The sequence below is a fragment of the Candoia aspera genome, chromosome 7 (assembly GCF_035149785.1).
Source record: "Candoia aspera isolate rCanAsp1 chromosome 7, rCanAsp1.hap2, whole genome shotgun sequence".
NCBI lineage: Eukaryota > Metazoa > Chordata > Lepidosauria > Squamata > Boidae > Candoia > Candoia aspera.
The window spans coordinates 30,054,492-30,069,573 of record NC_086159.1 but is presented as its reverse complement, the minus strand read 5'-3'; the positions used below and the strand labels follow the sequence as shown (position 1 = coordinate 30,069,573).

At 39.0% G+C, this 15,082-nt stretch overlaps 1 protein-coding gene across 1 annotated transcript in view; it reads right to left on the bottom strand.

Moving 5' to 3' along the window:
* CACNA1I (calcium voltage-gated channel subunit alpha1 I) overlaps window positions 1–15,082 on the bottom strand; it is a 346,803-nt gene that overhangs the window by 34,204 nt on the left and 297,517 nt on the right. Inside the window, exons 23-26 of the mRNA XM_063309585.1 lie at window positions 8,695–8,784; window positions 4,325–4,517; window positions 3,257–3,408; window positions 213–322 (exon numbers count right to left, since the gene is read on the bottom strand). Of these exons, the coding sequence (XP_063165655.1) occupies window positions 213–322; window positions 3,257–3,408; window positions 4,325–4,517; window positions 8,695–8,784 (545 nt within the window). The remainder of the gene's footprint in view (window positions 1–212; window positions 323–3,256; window positions 3,409–4,324; window positions 4,518–8,694; window positions 8,785–15,082) is intronic.

The following is a 15,082-nucleotide window of genomic DNA, read 5'->3' as shown; positions in this document are numbered from 1 at the left end:
TAGTTAGTGGTGTTAGTGGGACCTTCCGATCCTGGTACACCATTACCCTTTACCCTCTACAAGAATATATTGGGAATGTGTCCCTTAGTTTTAAGTGTTTTGAATACAGCAATAGATCAAATAATGTATGGTTGCAATATTCAAAGTATAGGATGTATCACTTCTGATCTTCTGGTTCCCACAGAGTATTTATCATCTTCATTCCAGCTCACCTGTCTTTAAAAAAGCGTCTCAGTCCAAAGGCCACAAGCTTCAAAACTGCTTCCAAAACAAAGACTGTAGTAAACATATAGTTGCAGTACTTAAGAGCAGTCTCCAGGGACTATAAATAGGAGGAAAAACAAACATTACTAACATAAAGCTCTGGAACTGATATGGTCTGTGGCTGGTAAAGAATCAAGATGAAAATATGGAAGTGCACTCCCTTTTTAAATTTTTCCTTGTTACATTCCAGAGAACTGAAACTTCTCTGGAAATCCAAATTCTCAGTTTGCAGCAGATCCCACATTTGCATAGTTCTGCTTGCAGGTTCTAGTGCAAATCCCAACCTCCCCTTTGCTCCAATGGAACAGAGTTGGGTGCAGCATTGCCTTGTTGGTCTTCATGTAAATGACACCTTCCTCAGGACTCAGAGCAAGGGAACAAAAACAGTTTATCCTGTTTTTAACACCCTCAAAATACTGAAAGGGCTGGATGAAAGTACTGTACAAGCTGCATGAGAACAGCAACAATATAGACTCTTACCTTACGCTTGAAAGGGTATGGAAAACACAGTCAGCATTAGATCTGATAATAGGATGATGAGTAACCACACCTGGCTTCAGCTGTTTGAAGGTCCTAGTTAGATTGCCCTTGAGGGCCCACTGATTTATTTTCAGGTGGTTAAGCTGCCCAGATATAAAGATGCCATGAAGATGACAACAATGTTACACACAGCTGTGAGTAGTGCACCTGAACTCAGCAATGCTGTCATCCTAATTATGCCTCTCCTAACGTGCATACATTGCTGTTGGAACTAGCATAATTAAGATGACAGCATGAAAGAGTTCAGGCTCACCACTGCTCCTCCAGTCCGTACTGCGGGAGGGGAAAGACTGTGCTGCCCTCTGGACTTATGTTAATGCCAATCTTTACATGTACATAATTAAATGGTGGTGAGTTTGGGAAGACAGTATGTAATTCTACTTTCCATCCCCCAACCCAGTCCCCAGCATGGATGGGGAGCAATCAGCAACAGATGCAGCAGCAGCCTGGCAGTCCCAGGGCTGCTAAAATCCTTGAATACTGAGCTATTCATATCAAGAATTGTCTGATGTGGGGTATCTTTATTATTTTAATACTTTCTTTGTTCCTTTTGGGCAAATAACCATGAAAGATCACTTTTTTTGTTTTACCATATCCCCCATACATGTGCAGAGTTGTGTTTAAATTTATTATGTACTGTACATAGCTTTTAATTTTGCTGTTATGTTTTTCTCTTTAAGTAGAAGAATAAACATTGAGGAGATGTTTCTTCAAGGATTCACCAAGTACTAAAAAGTAATCTCAATTTATCACAACTAATGGAACAGATACCCTTTTCTGTGCTGACATTCTATGATTTATAAACAATGTGGTGAAAAATCACGCAGTAATATCCCATTAAATTCAGTAGGTCTTACTTCCGTAGATTCTGTCCTAGGACTGTAGTATTAGGTAATTTCTAAGTATAATAGAAGAGGGGAAGGAGCATGATGGAGATTAAAGTAGATACGAAATATTTTTCCAGATGGTATCTACTAATTCTCAGGGATGTCTCAACTGCATTTCTGATTTATTCATTAACATGAAACAAAGGGAAAGAAAACCATAAAATAGAATGCATACCAGGTTTGACCTAGTAATATTGTTTTCCAGATTATGATGTCTTCTAAAGGAAAGATGGCTAGGAATTCTAATGATTACAGTCACAACACATCTGAAACGTTCATGGTTAGTGCATTAGATGCAGTTCTGTGCAAATTATATCTGTTATTATGCAAATTACAGAAAAAAATTGATGACTGAGAATTCATCTTATTCAGCTGGAAATGAGTCATATTGCATTCCCAAAGAGAAAATCTATCTGAAGAAGCTGAGAACTCCCTTCTCTATAGCATTTATGGGATTTTTTACTGAAGCTCACCCCAAAGGACTGGATAATTAAAGTATTTTATAAGTGCTCCACTAAATAAATGCTGTGACAGGAAGGTGAAAACATTTGACTTCCATGGTTAACAATTTGGTGGATTTAATAAGGAGGGAGATAATAAAACTGTGCAGCATAAACTAAAGAGTGCTGGGCCCAGGAACACAGCTCCTGTGATTTCATACAAGGTCAACAGAAGAGTTAGAGAGAAGCTACGTAAAAGACCTCTCATATCATCCCCACTAGATGATGAACTTTCTTGAATCTGTAATTCTGTGGGGAAAAAGGTAACAATTAAGAAATATAAATCTTATCCAATCTATTGCAGCTGCAACCCTTCCAATGCTAAAGTTAAAACATGGTTAGCATCCCTTCATTTTTAAAGAGAATAAAGACTTGGATTGTTTTCAGGTGCACAGCAATATGCCCATCTTTGCAAGGTGTTTTCCCTAACAGAATAATTTGTATAAACTTTGCATCTTATATTTATAATGGTATAAGTATGTTATAATATTCGTATAAGTATTCATATATTTGTATAGGCTGTTTTATGTTTGTATAAGTATTTGAAAAATGTTTATATAAATATTTGTTTGGTATTTTAAATATATATGCGCTTTGTGCTTACTTCTCCTTAATACAGATATTTGGCGGTGTGTGTGTGTGTGTGTGAAATTATTGATCACAAAACTGCATCCAAAACTTCAGATAAATGCAATTGTCCAAGTATAATTGTTTTCATTCATGTGGTTTTTTAGGGGGGAATGTGATGTAAATAAATTCACCTGGAAATGAAGTACCAGATGCAAATCATAATCGAGATAGTTTACTGAATTGGATAAAGGAGAAAAAAAATATCCAACAGGTATGAAGGAATGACAAAAGAAACTGCTTGCTTTCTAAGTAGCCCGTCTCTGCAACATATCTGAGACAGGAAATCTTTTCCTAAATAACTTTCTAAGAGCTGCCAAGTTTTCCTAGTAACTGTCAAGATCTCTGATTTTCTATTTTATAAGAAGGGAGCCCTTTGTAGAAGGAAGAAAAAGAAAAGAGGGCACAAAGGCCAAAAAAACTGTCTCTTGAACTCACCATCGGTTGGTTGTAGTGCTCCAAAGACATGGTGACGACGTTGAGGCATATTATAAAGGTGATAAAGATGTCCAAGTAGTGGCTGGTGCAGACTGAATGGATGAGGAGGCGGACAGAGCAATAGGTGGCATAGTACGGCAAGCGCTGTGCTTCTTCAACGGAGGTGGGAGCAAATCAGAAAAAGGGTGGAAAAGAGTGGGTTGAGGTTAGGACAGGTGTGTATGTGAGAGAGAGAGACAGAGAGAGAAGGTGAAGAATAAAGGGAAAGAATTGAAGGAAAAGAAAGGGAAAATTAAGGAAAGCAAAATAGGCAGAAGTATTACAGAAATATAGTAAAAGGAAGGGAAGGGAAGAAAACAAAAAGGAAGGTAAATAGCAAAAAGCAAGGAAAAGAGGGGGAGAACAATGAAACTGTTAGTCCTCTACTTGTGGAAATGATAGCAAATCAAAAGAGTAAACGTAAGGGAAGGGGAAGACAAAGGGAGCCATGTTGTTTTAAGAATGGCGTACACTCAAATAAGTTTTTAAGATGAACAGGAAGGGAGAAAGTTAGTGAGGTAAGGGTGATTACCTTAATTAAGGCCACACTTCAATTTTCAAGCAAGGAGCTTCATTTACTCAGGAACTGCTGAGTTAGGCATTTCCCCACTAGTGACTTAGAATGTCTTCACAGCATATAGCATAGCGTAGCATCACCCAGCCATTGTTGAAGAAATAGAGAATCTGTCCTCATTACTATTATTTTAGCACAACAAAGATTGGATGAACTAAGATATGCAATAAGATCCTAGTGTGGAAATGCACTAAAACAAAGTTTGTTCAAGTTGTGAAAAGGTTTGCAGCTTTCAGAGCCCAATAGAAAATAAACAGTTCCTTCCTTGAGATGAAGGAAGGAGAAGCTCAGTAAAACATTTGGCAGCACCTCAGTGAATCCCCATCAAATGGTAACCAGTTCTAATATCTAAACATATAGACCAAGTTTATAAACATGGAAAAAAACAGAAAAATATTATTTTTCTCAAAAAACCTCAGCCTACGAACCAACAAAACACTTAGGTTGTTCCTTACTCCTACGCTTCTTCTCCAGGCGCCTCAGGCGCTTTTCCTCCCGCCTCCGGGCCTCTTCGGCTTCTTGGTGTTGCCGACACTTGTGGAAATTCTCCACCACCACCCCTACAAACATGTTGAGCACGAAGAAGCTGACGATGAGTAAGAAAGAAATGAAGTAAAGGAGCATCCAAGGGTTGTTGTTGGTCACTGGCTGGAATGTAAAGAAAAAAGTAAAACAAACCGCTGAATTTAATACGGTTGACATTATAAAAAGCATTATAACAAGGTGGTGGCTTTGTTGTTGGGAATTAAGTATTCTGGAAAACAAAGAAGATAATTAGAATGTATGTTTCTATGAAATCCTTTGCAATCTCCACAGAATTACTGTTAGCCATTAGAAATAATTTATGTAAGCCAGAGTTTCTCAACCTTGGCAACTTTAAGATGTGTGGAATTCAACTCCCAGAATTCCCCAGCTAGCTGGCTGGGGAATTCTGGGAGTTGAATTCCACACATCTTAAAGTTGCCAAGGTTGAGAAACCCTGATGTAAACCTTATCAATGTGGTATCCTGCAGAAGTTGGATGACAACTGCTGGCTATAGTGGCTCAGAATGAACTCCAAAATCTAACCCGGAGAAAGGCAAACCATTTCTCTAATTATTGCCAAGAAAACTGTATAGATATAGCTGAAATATGTATATAAGTTTCAGCGCCAGATGATAAGACCTTTATGTCAGAAGGCTCTCCTTTGAATACTGGGGGAAAAGGCTGAACTTTCATGTGTAGATATGGAGATGATGACATGACCAAATGAAAGCTGCAAGGAGGTCTGGCCATTGATGGTGCCAGTACTGAAAAAGTAGTTTGGCATTTTATGAGGACATACAGGTAGTCCTCATTTAACATCCACTTGTTTAGTGACCATTTAATGATGGCACTGAACAAGACATACTTATGATAGCTCCTCATACTTGTGGCCATGTCTCCCACTTGTGGGAGACTGTGAATTCTAGTCCTGCCTTAGGCACAAAGCCTGCTGGATAACCTTGGGCCAGTCACTCCCTCTCAACCCTAGGAAGCAGGCAACAGCAAACCACTTATGAAATCTTGCCAAGAAAACTGCAGGGACTTGTCCAGGCAGTCACCAGGAGTCAACATTGACTCCAAGGCACAAAATAAATACTGGAATAGTCAAAGATGGCTGATGGAAGCAACAAAAATGTTGTACAACAACTAAACACAGCTTTTCAGTATCTAGCAAGAAACTAAGTAAATCAAGAATGTCAACAAATAGAGGAAAGTTGAGATACAGAACATAAGATAGGTAATGGTGAGAACAAGAGAATATAAGGTTTGGCTTTGTTTTATTAACTGCAGCAAGGCTTTTGATTTTGTAGATCATACTAGAATATGAAATATTAACAAAAATGTTGGACAGAGTACTAGAAAAATAAAGAGGGGTATCACTCTAGGGAGGAAGGCAATGACAAATTAATACAAGTTCAAGGATATTTCTGGACATTGAGAAAAGGCAAGAGAAAAAAGATGCTTTCAAATAAAGGATTTGGAGATAGTTACTAAGAACGCCACAGACTATAGGAAGAACCAATCAATCCTGGATCTAATAAAAACTGATTGTTCCCTTGATGCAAGTGCCAGCAAGTAGAAACGATATACATGGCCAAGTGATGCAAGCAGATGAGGGAGTAGAATAAACAATCATGTCTGGGGAGGTTGAAAAAGTGGGAGGAAAAGACAATGGATCAAGTAAATGGTAGGGATAAAAGAAATTACAGGGCTATCCCTGAAAGAGCCACAAGTTATTACTAGAGACCAGTTGAGATATAATCACTCCAACTATATTTTCTCTTCAATTAAAAAAAACTGTATGAAATAGATTTTAAAATCAAGTCAGATTTAGGGCTGTTTCATAAGATAATTTTGCATAAATGTTCAAGTACTGTGATTTTTCTACAAATCTGTGAACTTTTTGAAGAATGTTCCTAAACTCTTTAACATGGAGTTTGATCAGAATATAAAAAGTATATTCCAGTATTTGGTTGACTTGGGGTAGCAAAGCTGGGTAGGTGGGAAAAGGAATTGTTTGTTTGTTAAATTTATATAGCTTCCCATCTCACTTCTGTGATTCTGGGCAGCTTACAATGTTGAAAATCCAAAAAACAATACAAAAAACAACCAAAAATATAACCACAAAAGCCATTAAAACATAAAAAACAATAAAAACTATTAAAACTGTAAAAAAAATCTGTGGGAGAGCACCATTCATTTTCCTAACAGTGCAGCCATTTAGCAGGCTGTCCATGAATGTCAGAGGATCTCCAGACCAGAGAGCAAAGCCACATCTTCAGGCTCTTCTGGAAGGCCTACAAAGTTAGGGCCAATCTCACCTCAGGGGGGAAAATGTTCCAAAGGGACATTCTGCTGTGGCAGAAAAGGCTTTCCTCCTGGGTCCTTTCAGATGACATTCCTTTGTGGAAGGGACCTGTAACATACCTTCTCCGCCAGACCTGATGGGATGGGTAGATGTGACTGGGGAAAGGCAGTCCCCAATTACCATCATTAAGTAAATCACTGTGGGTCGTTAAGGGAGGACTGACTTCCTGCGGGCTTCCCCATTGATATTGTTTGTGGGAAGCTGGCAGGGAAGGTTGCAATTATGTGACCACGGGATGCTGTGACAGTCAGAAATCTAGGCCAGTTGCTGAGTGCCCAGATCACAATCACATGACTGTGGAGCTGCTGCGACAGCCAGAACTTTGAGGACCGGTCATAAGTATCATTCATTCAGCACCTTTGCAAGTTCAAATGGTCGCTGAACAAATAGTCGTTAAATGAGGACCACCTGTATACTTTTGTTAATGCATGTAGCCTAGGATTGCTGTTCTTCATTTGTTTATCTATTACAAATGCTTCTATGCCTCTTCAGTCATATGATTCCAGCTGGCTTATAGCATAACATACAATACATCCAGTATAATATAATAGATAAATCATTATCAAAATGATCAGACATATCAATATCATTACTATCAACACTGACTTAATATAATTATAATAATATAATCATTAAACCATTTGCTTTGTGGAACTGCATCACACTGTTAGCTTGTGATCCACCAAGCCCAGTTCCTGTGGCCTTTGAGTTTTCCTATCCAAATTAAGGACCTAACATTTGTTCCTGTCCTTGCTGGTTTCTGCCCACTGTTCCAGTTTGTTACAATCTTCATGAATAGTGAATACCCTCTTGATACTGTCATCTAAGGCAGTTCCTTAGATCTCCCACATCTTTGTTCATCTGCAAATTTGATAATTGTATTTTCTGAACTCTCAACCAGATCATGTGGAACAAAATAGGTCCCTGCATTATATCACTTGGCATGCTTTCTTCCAGCTTGATCAGGAGCTGTTCATGTGCACTGACTGGGTGCAATTTTTCAACCAGCCCTGCACCCATCTAATGGTACCTTGTCTAAACATCTTCCGTCAAACAAAATAATGAGTAAACAGCTACATATTTATTGCATATCATGCAATAAATTAATGTGAAACTAATTAATCCTCAGACTGGAACGTCTTTAAATGTACACAGACATTTCTCTTTTGTCAAACATATAGCTTTTCCAAATTCATTCCATGTCTTCATATTTCTATATTCCCCTATGTAAATAAACATTTATTTATAAATGTAAATAAACATCCTTATAACTATTGGGAAGTTGTGCTAGTAAGTGGTTCTTTCAAAAGGCCTGCCAGAAATAAAACAATGTTGCTTTTTGAAGAGAACAAACAGAGATCACAGTGTGGGTGTAATGTATCATCAAGACTGTCTGGTCCTATGTAGCCACCATCTGTATTAAGAAGTTATCTCCTGTTATTAAACTGAACAGGAAAAGCATTAGATTGTAGCTGTCAGTGATGAAAACATTCTTAGGATGGAAATCACTGCCAGTGAGTAGAAGACAGAAGGTCATGCCATGTGCCCCCAAAACATATGCCACAACTGCAAGACCACTAGGAGATAAAGCAGAAGGCAATGGTCACCTCACATTTTTATCAAACAAATAAAGATAGGAGCATTAGATATTTCATCCTTGCTAGTTACCTGAAATATACTTTGCTTCTAGTATGACAGTGGTATCCGTGGCAAATTAGAAAAGTGACGCCAAAATGGGAGAGAGGGAAGGACCAACATAATAATATACATACAGTACATATAAGTGCGTGTCTATGTGACTGTCTGTTTGCCTACCTATCTACAGTATCTATGAATCATCTTGGTATGGGGGTAAAGAGTAGCTCATCTAGCCTGCTTAACAATCCAGTTCAAAATAATATGAATGATGAATCTGTGAGGTAACTTCTCTACCTGCTGGTCAACTGCCACAGCATCCAGTCCATTGTACATAATATTGACCCAGCCATCTTTGGAAGCCAGAACAAAGAGTGACATCAAAGCCTGAAATACATGAGATGTGTCACATAGTTTTATGTGCATTCATTTGCATTGTTTAAAAATAAAACTTACCTGTGAACACTTTACCTACTCTACCCCACCACACATCCATTAAGAAAACATAAAGGTGGTAGTGAATTCTGAGTTAATTTATCGTGCATACAAACAGGGGAATAAATTAATCAGAAATCTAAAGCATCCCACATAAAACCCTCTGAGTTTATTCTTTTAAAGGTCCCTATATGCTAAAACTCAGCAGTTTCCCTGAGCAACCATATTCATTTCCTCAGCAATCCTTTTCTTGAAAAAGGTGTTTCCTAATATCTTGTCTAAACCTCCAACCCTCAACTTTCTTCCCTGTTACTCTTACAGAGTTGTTTTCCCCTTATCTGATTGAATTTTTTTATATTTGAAAACTGCCAGCAGGTTTCTCAAGGTAGTGTAGTATAAATAATTAAAGAGAGTATACAAGATATGTACAGTGGCAAATCAGAGTCATGAGGATAAACTTCTATATATGCTTTAGCATTTCTCCTGCAGAATACATTTCAGACTCAATGCAGAAGAGCAGGTGCACTGCTTAGAGGTCAGAGGTAATGCCTATTCCTATGAGCCCTACCATATGCAGGGGAAACTATGCATCTACTCTTGAAGATATCCCTGATGCTTTCATACTATCATCTGCAATCTGGTGATTGGAAACAGGCAAAAAGTTCTCCAGAGAAACAGCATTTGCTTTTCCCATGCATGAGGCTGTTCTTGCAGAGTGCTGGAAAGCATTTGGCCCAGAGAGATCAGAAAAATCACACACCAGGCATTTCTATAAAAATAAATTTATTTACAGAAAGCACAAAAACATATTTACAGGCTTGTGCATTCACACACACTCTCAGAGGGGAGCGAGCTGCTTACTCGGCTGCAAGGCTAAAAACTAAACAAAAGTCCTGCAAGCTGCCTTCCCCTCAGGCAATGCAACTATTAACACCTAAACTGAGAACAATTAAATTTGACCTCTTCACCTGGCTGATGCTTAAGGAAGTACTTAATTACCATGGTAGCCAAGAGCAGAAAAAAAAAATGCCAACACTCCCCCTTTTTTTGTCTTGGTAGAGCAAGAGGTTTGGTTAAAATATCAGCAATCATGTCTTTTGATTCACAATATTTTAACATTATTTCCCCTTTGGCTATCATGTCTTTGATATAGTGATATCTAATATCTACATGTTTTGTCCTATTCTTGCAGGCTTCAGATTTTGCCATAGCAATGCAAGCTTGATTATCCTCATAAACAGTTATAGGCTGGTTCACTTCCATGCCTATTGTCCTAACAGTCAGGAACAACGCTGAGACAAGGAATAGGTCTCTAGTGTTTTATTACTGCTACATTAGACAGAAAACCCTAACAAGCTGAAGAAGCGTGGGAAAAACCCAGACAGATAAACCCCAAAGTCAAGGTGGGTCTGATCTGTGTCTCTTTGAATGGCTGCTTAACTCCTCAGTACTACGCATGTGTTTTCCCCCCTGGATAGGGGCCCCTTCCTGCTCACCATCAGTACTCATGACACCTATGTCTTTTAACAACTGTTTAAACCATATAACCTCATTACAGGTTTGTGCTAGAGAATAAAACTCTGCTTCTGCAGTGGAAAGAGCAACAAGTGTTTGGTTTCTAGAATGCCAGCCTAAGCTAGACCCAGCAAATTGAATTAAAATCCCAGAAGTGGATTTCCTGTCACTGACATCTGCTCCCCAGTCAGAATCAGCAAAAGCCTGCAATTTCTCTGTTCCATAGGCATTTAGCTTCGGGCAATAATTCTTTGTTCCTTGCAAATACCTGATTAACCAGTAGATGTAGGCTTCTCTACCTGTCTACTTAAAATGGCCACAGAATTTGAGATATCTGGGCGAGAGTGATTTGCAATGTACAGTAAACTTCCAATTGCAGATCTATATTTCTCTGCCTCAGTTAATTGAGTTTCTCCTATATCTTTCTGAAAATCTGTTATCGTTGGAGTAGAGACTGGTTTGCAGTCTTGCATGTTAAAATCCTCTAGGAGCTTTTGAATTTTACTATGTTGGTTTAACAGAAAGCTACCATCCTTCTCCCTGTGTATTTTCAAGCCTAGGTAATTTGTTACTGTTCCAAGGCTTTTTAATGTGAAATGGCTTTTCATGCAGGCTTCAAAATCAAGCCTTTGTTTTTCTGTTGATGTAAACAGCAGCAAATCATCAACATAAATGCACAGATACATATGGCCTTGTTTGTCTTTCTTCACATATAAACATGGATCTGCTTTTCCTTTTACAAAACCAAAATTCTGCAGTTTTTCATCTAATTTTTGGTTCCAGGATCTAGCAGCCTGTTTTAACCCATAGATTGACTTCTGCAGTTCACAGACTAGATTCTCCCCTTTTTCATAGCCAGGGGGTTGCTGCATATATAATTTGTGGTCTAAATCACCATAGAGAAATGCAGTTTGAATGTCATAGTGGTGAACTGACATTCTTTTGAGTGAAGCAATTTTTAATTGATTCACCTTTAGTAACTGGTGCAAAAGTCTTGTCAAAGTCTAAATCTTTCCTTTGAGTGAACCCTTTTGCAACAGACCTTGCTTTATATTTTTGGATTTTGCCATCAGCATCCCTTTTCAGTTTGAAAAACCACCTACAACCTAGACAGCGTTCATTGGGAGGTAGATTTACCAGTTTCCATGTTTTATTTTCTTTCAAGGATGCTAACTCCTGTTGCATGGCAGAATGCCAATTTTGTGCAATCTCAGGTGGTAAAGCATTCACTTGTTCTAAAGACTCAGGTTCTGTGAATATGTGAAAAGCCTTTACTGTTTCAGCCTGAAAACGTGATGGAGGAAAGCCTTTATTACTCCTCTGAGATCTGCGAGATAATACAGGGCTTAAATTTTGACTCCTATCACTTTCCTGAGAAGCATCTGTCTCATCAGACAGATTTTCAGTTTGTGTTTCTGGTTTAATGTCCTCATCAGGCAAAATAACACCATCAGCAAGTCCTTGCTGTTCTCTTGTGGTGGTCAGATCAACTGGAGAGCTAGAATTTAATCTCCCCCAGTTTTGTTCAGCAAAGGAAGTGCTTCTGCTAATTATTAATTTCTCTCCCATTATGAACCTGTAGCTCCTTTGGCTTTGTTCATAGCCAACAAAGATGGCTTTCTTTGTTGTGAGGCCTCCTTTCTTTCTCTGTTGTTGTGGAATATGAACCCATGCAGTACTACCAAACACTCTAAGATGGTTTACCTTTGGTTTCACACCATAAAACAAATGGAATGGAGTGTCCTGAATCACAGAGTTATACAATCTGTTTTGCACATAACAGTCAGTGGATATTCCTTCTGCCCAATACTTAAAAGATAAATGTGAATCTTTAAGCATCCATTCCATCGCATTTTGCAAGGTTCTGCCCTTTCTTTCAGCAACACCATTTTGCTGAGGGGTGTAAGGGCTAGAAAGAATTTGTTCTATCCCCTTGTCTGCTAAGAACCTTTTGAATTTGTGAGAAAGGTACTCTCCTCCTCTATCACATTGGAGTGCAGATACAGGCCTAGGGAATTTTCCAACTGCCCATGTCACAAAACCTTTAAATTTCTCAAATGCCTCATCTTTATGTTTTAAGATGTAGATAAATGTGTATCTTGAGAAATCATCAATGATGGTCATTGCATACCTTGCTTGTCCAAGACTTGGAGCAAAAGAACCAATAATGTCAGAGTGTACAATTTGCAAAGGTCTAGTTGTAACTCTGTCACTGTGCTTACTCACAGGAGCTTTTAGTGTTTTGCACTTTTTGGAAACTACACAGTCTAAGTATTTATCACAGGATTTTATCTTTAGGTCAGCACACAGCTGTGGCATTTGTGCTATATACTTGAGCATGTATATAGCATGACCAAATCTCCTATGCATCAGGTGTACACATTGGTCATGATATGGACTGTTGCCAACTGCAGCCTTGCAGTTTGGCTTCCTTGCATTTTGCACAATGTACAAGGAGTCTTTTAATATACCAGTAGCACACAATTTTACATGTTTACGTATCTCACAACCATTTTTCTTAAATGTTATGACATACCCTGTTGCAGCTAATTGTGCCACAGATAAAAGGTTTGACTGTAAATTTGGCACATACAACACACCTTTTACAGTTTCTCCCAAGCAGGATAAATACAAGTCACCTTGTCCCATAATTTTGGTCACAGACCCATTAGCCAAAGATACACTTTGTCTTTGTCTGTTTGTTTTAGACAATGACCCAAAAGAGCTTTTACAATTACATAAATGACAATTGGCCCCAGAATCTAACACCCATACATCAAAATTACCCTTCTCAGCAACCTGTGCAATTTGGGTTATCTGAAGAGCCTTCTTCCGTGTTGCCCTTGTGTTCTTCTCTTTCTACTCTTGGGTCTCAAGGCACAGTCTTTCTGCAAATGTCCTGCTGAACCACAATTGAAGCATCGCTGGCTGGCTAGCACTGTAGCCTCAGCTTCTTTTCCTTTCTTTTCCCTTGATTTCTGGTACTGCAGCTTTCCAGAAGAGATGGGGTGGGGGGATCTTTCCTCTCTCTTCTCCCATTCAGTGAGTAAGTGCTGTGTAACATACGATGGGGTGAGGTCTGCTTCAGGCATAGCCTCCAGGGTACAAATCAGCATGTCCCACGTTTCATTCAGTGAGGACAGCAGGCTATAGGATTTTGTGAGAGGTGTAAATTCCATTCCTCTCTCCTGCAACTCAACAAACAGCTGCTGAATATAATGCAGGTGCTCAGGAAGGCTGTCTCCCTCTGCTAGGTAGGCTTTGTACAGCTTTTTTGTCAGGGTAACTTTACTCCCTGCTGTTGCCTTTACATACAAGTCTCTCAAAGCATCCCACAGTTGCTTTGCAGACTGCATGCCTCTCACATGCACTAGATGGTTGTCTTCAACTCCCAGGATAATGGTGGCTCTAGCCCACTCATCCTGTCTAAGCCATTCAGCACTAGGATTTTGGGGGGTTTGCTCACCAATTTGCAGCCAAAGATTCTCTCTGCGAAGATACATTTCCATCTTCAGGGCCCAATTCAAATAGTTGGTTTCTGATAGGTGCTCAAGAGGCATCACTGAGGGCTGGGAGGTAGCCATGGCTTCTTCCTTCTTTTGCAAGTCACCTCAGCTAGCTTCTCTGTCCTGTAGACCAGCAGTTGCTGGAAAATCTCCAGACGGCTCCAAAGAAAAATCTTCACAGGTCTTTGCTACCTGCCTTTAAAAATGTGCATGAGGTGTGGAGCTGATCTCTCTGGGGTTTCACTGGGTTTCTTACTGGGTTTACTGGACCCATAACCTCTTGAAGAGTGCTGGAAAGCATTTGGCCCAGAGAGATCAGAAAAATCACACACCAGGCATTTCTATAAAAATAAATTTATTTACAGAAAGCACAAAAACATATTTACAGGCTTGTGCATTCACACATGCTCTCAGAGGAGTGAGCTGCTTACTGAGCTGCAAGGCTAAAAACTAAACAAAAGTCCTGCAAGCTGCCTTCCCCTCAGGCAATGCAACTATTAACACCTAAACTGAGGACAATTAAATTTGACCTCTTCACCCGGCCAATGCTTAAGGAAGTACTTAATTTCCATGGTAGCCAAGAGCAGAAAAAAAATGCCAACAGCTGTATCCCCTCTAAGTTCCCATTTCTCATCACAGAATAGGGAGAAACCCCCTGATTTCCTCTCTTTCCCAGTGGGTTTGAGTAGTTACCAGGTTCTCCATCAGCAAGAGATGCATTACTGTCAGTATTTGGAAATTGGGGCCAGGTAACATGATATGTGGAAAGGCACAGCCACGCTAAAGTGATTTTGAGATGATTTGCGCATAGAATAAGTTATGGATGATAGACCTTCACAATTATGCTAAATGAACAACATGACAAACTTTTGAAAGGTATTTAAAATATGCCATATAATACTTTTTTGATCCATATATGTGTCCTATACAGTTTAGGCCTCATTTAAGACAAAGTTAAGCACTATTACATGGCCACTAAATACAATATGAGAGCTGTTGTGTTCATTGTTGCTCTATTGTAGTGGAATTGCTGTTTTCAATTATTTTTGTTATATTGATTATTGTATTGTATTTTGCCCAAGGACAAATGCAGCTGAAGGATTGTGTGCAAATTAACATACTAAGCACCTACATATATAAATAAATCTTTTCTACTGAAACCAAAGAGACACATTAGTGTTTAACAATGCCTGGGCTGTGCCCTTTGTTATTCTGATTACTACCAAGCA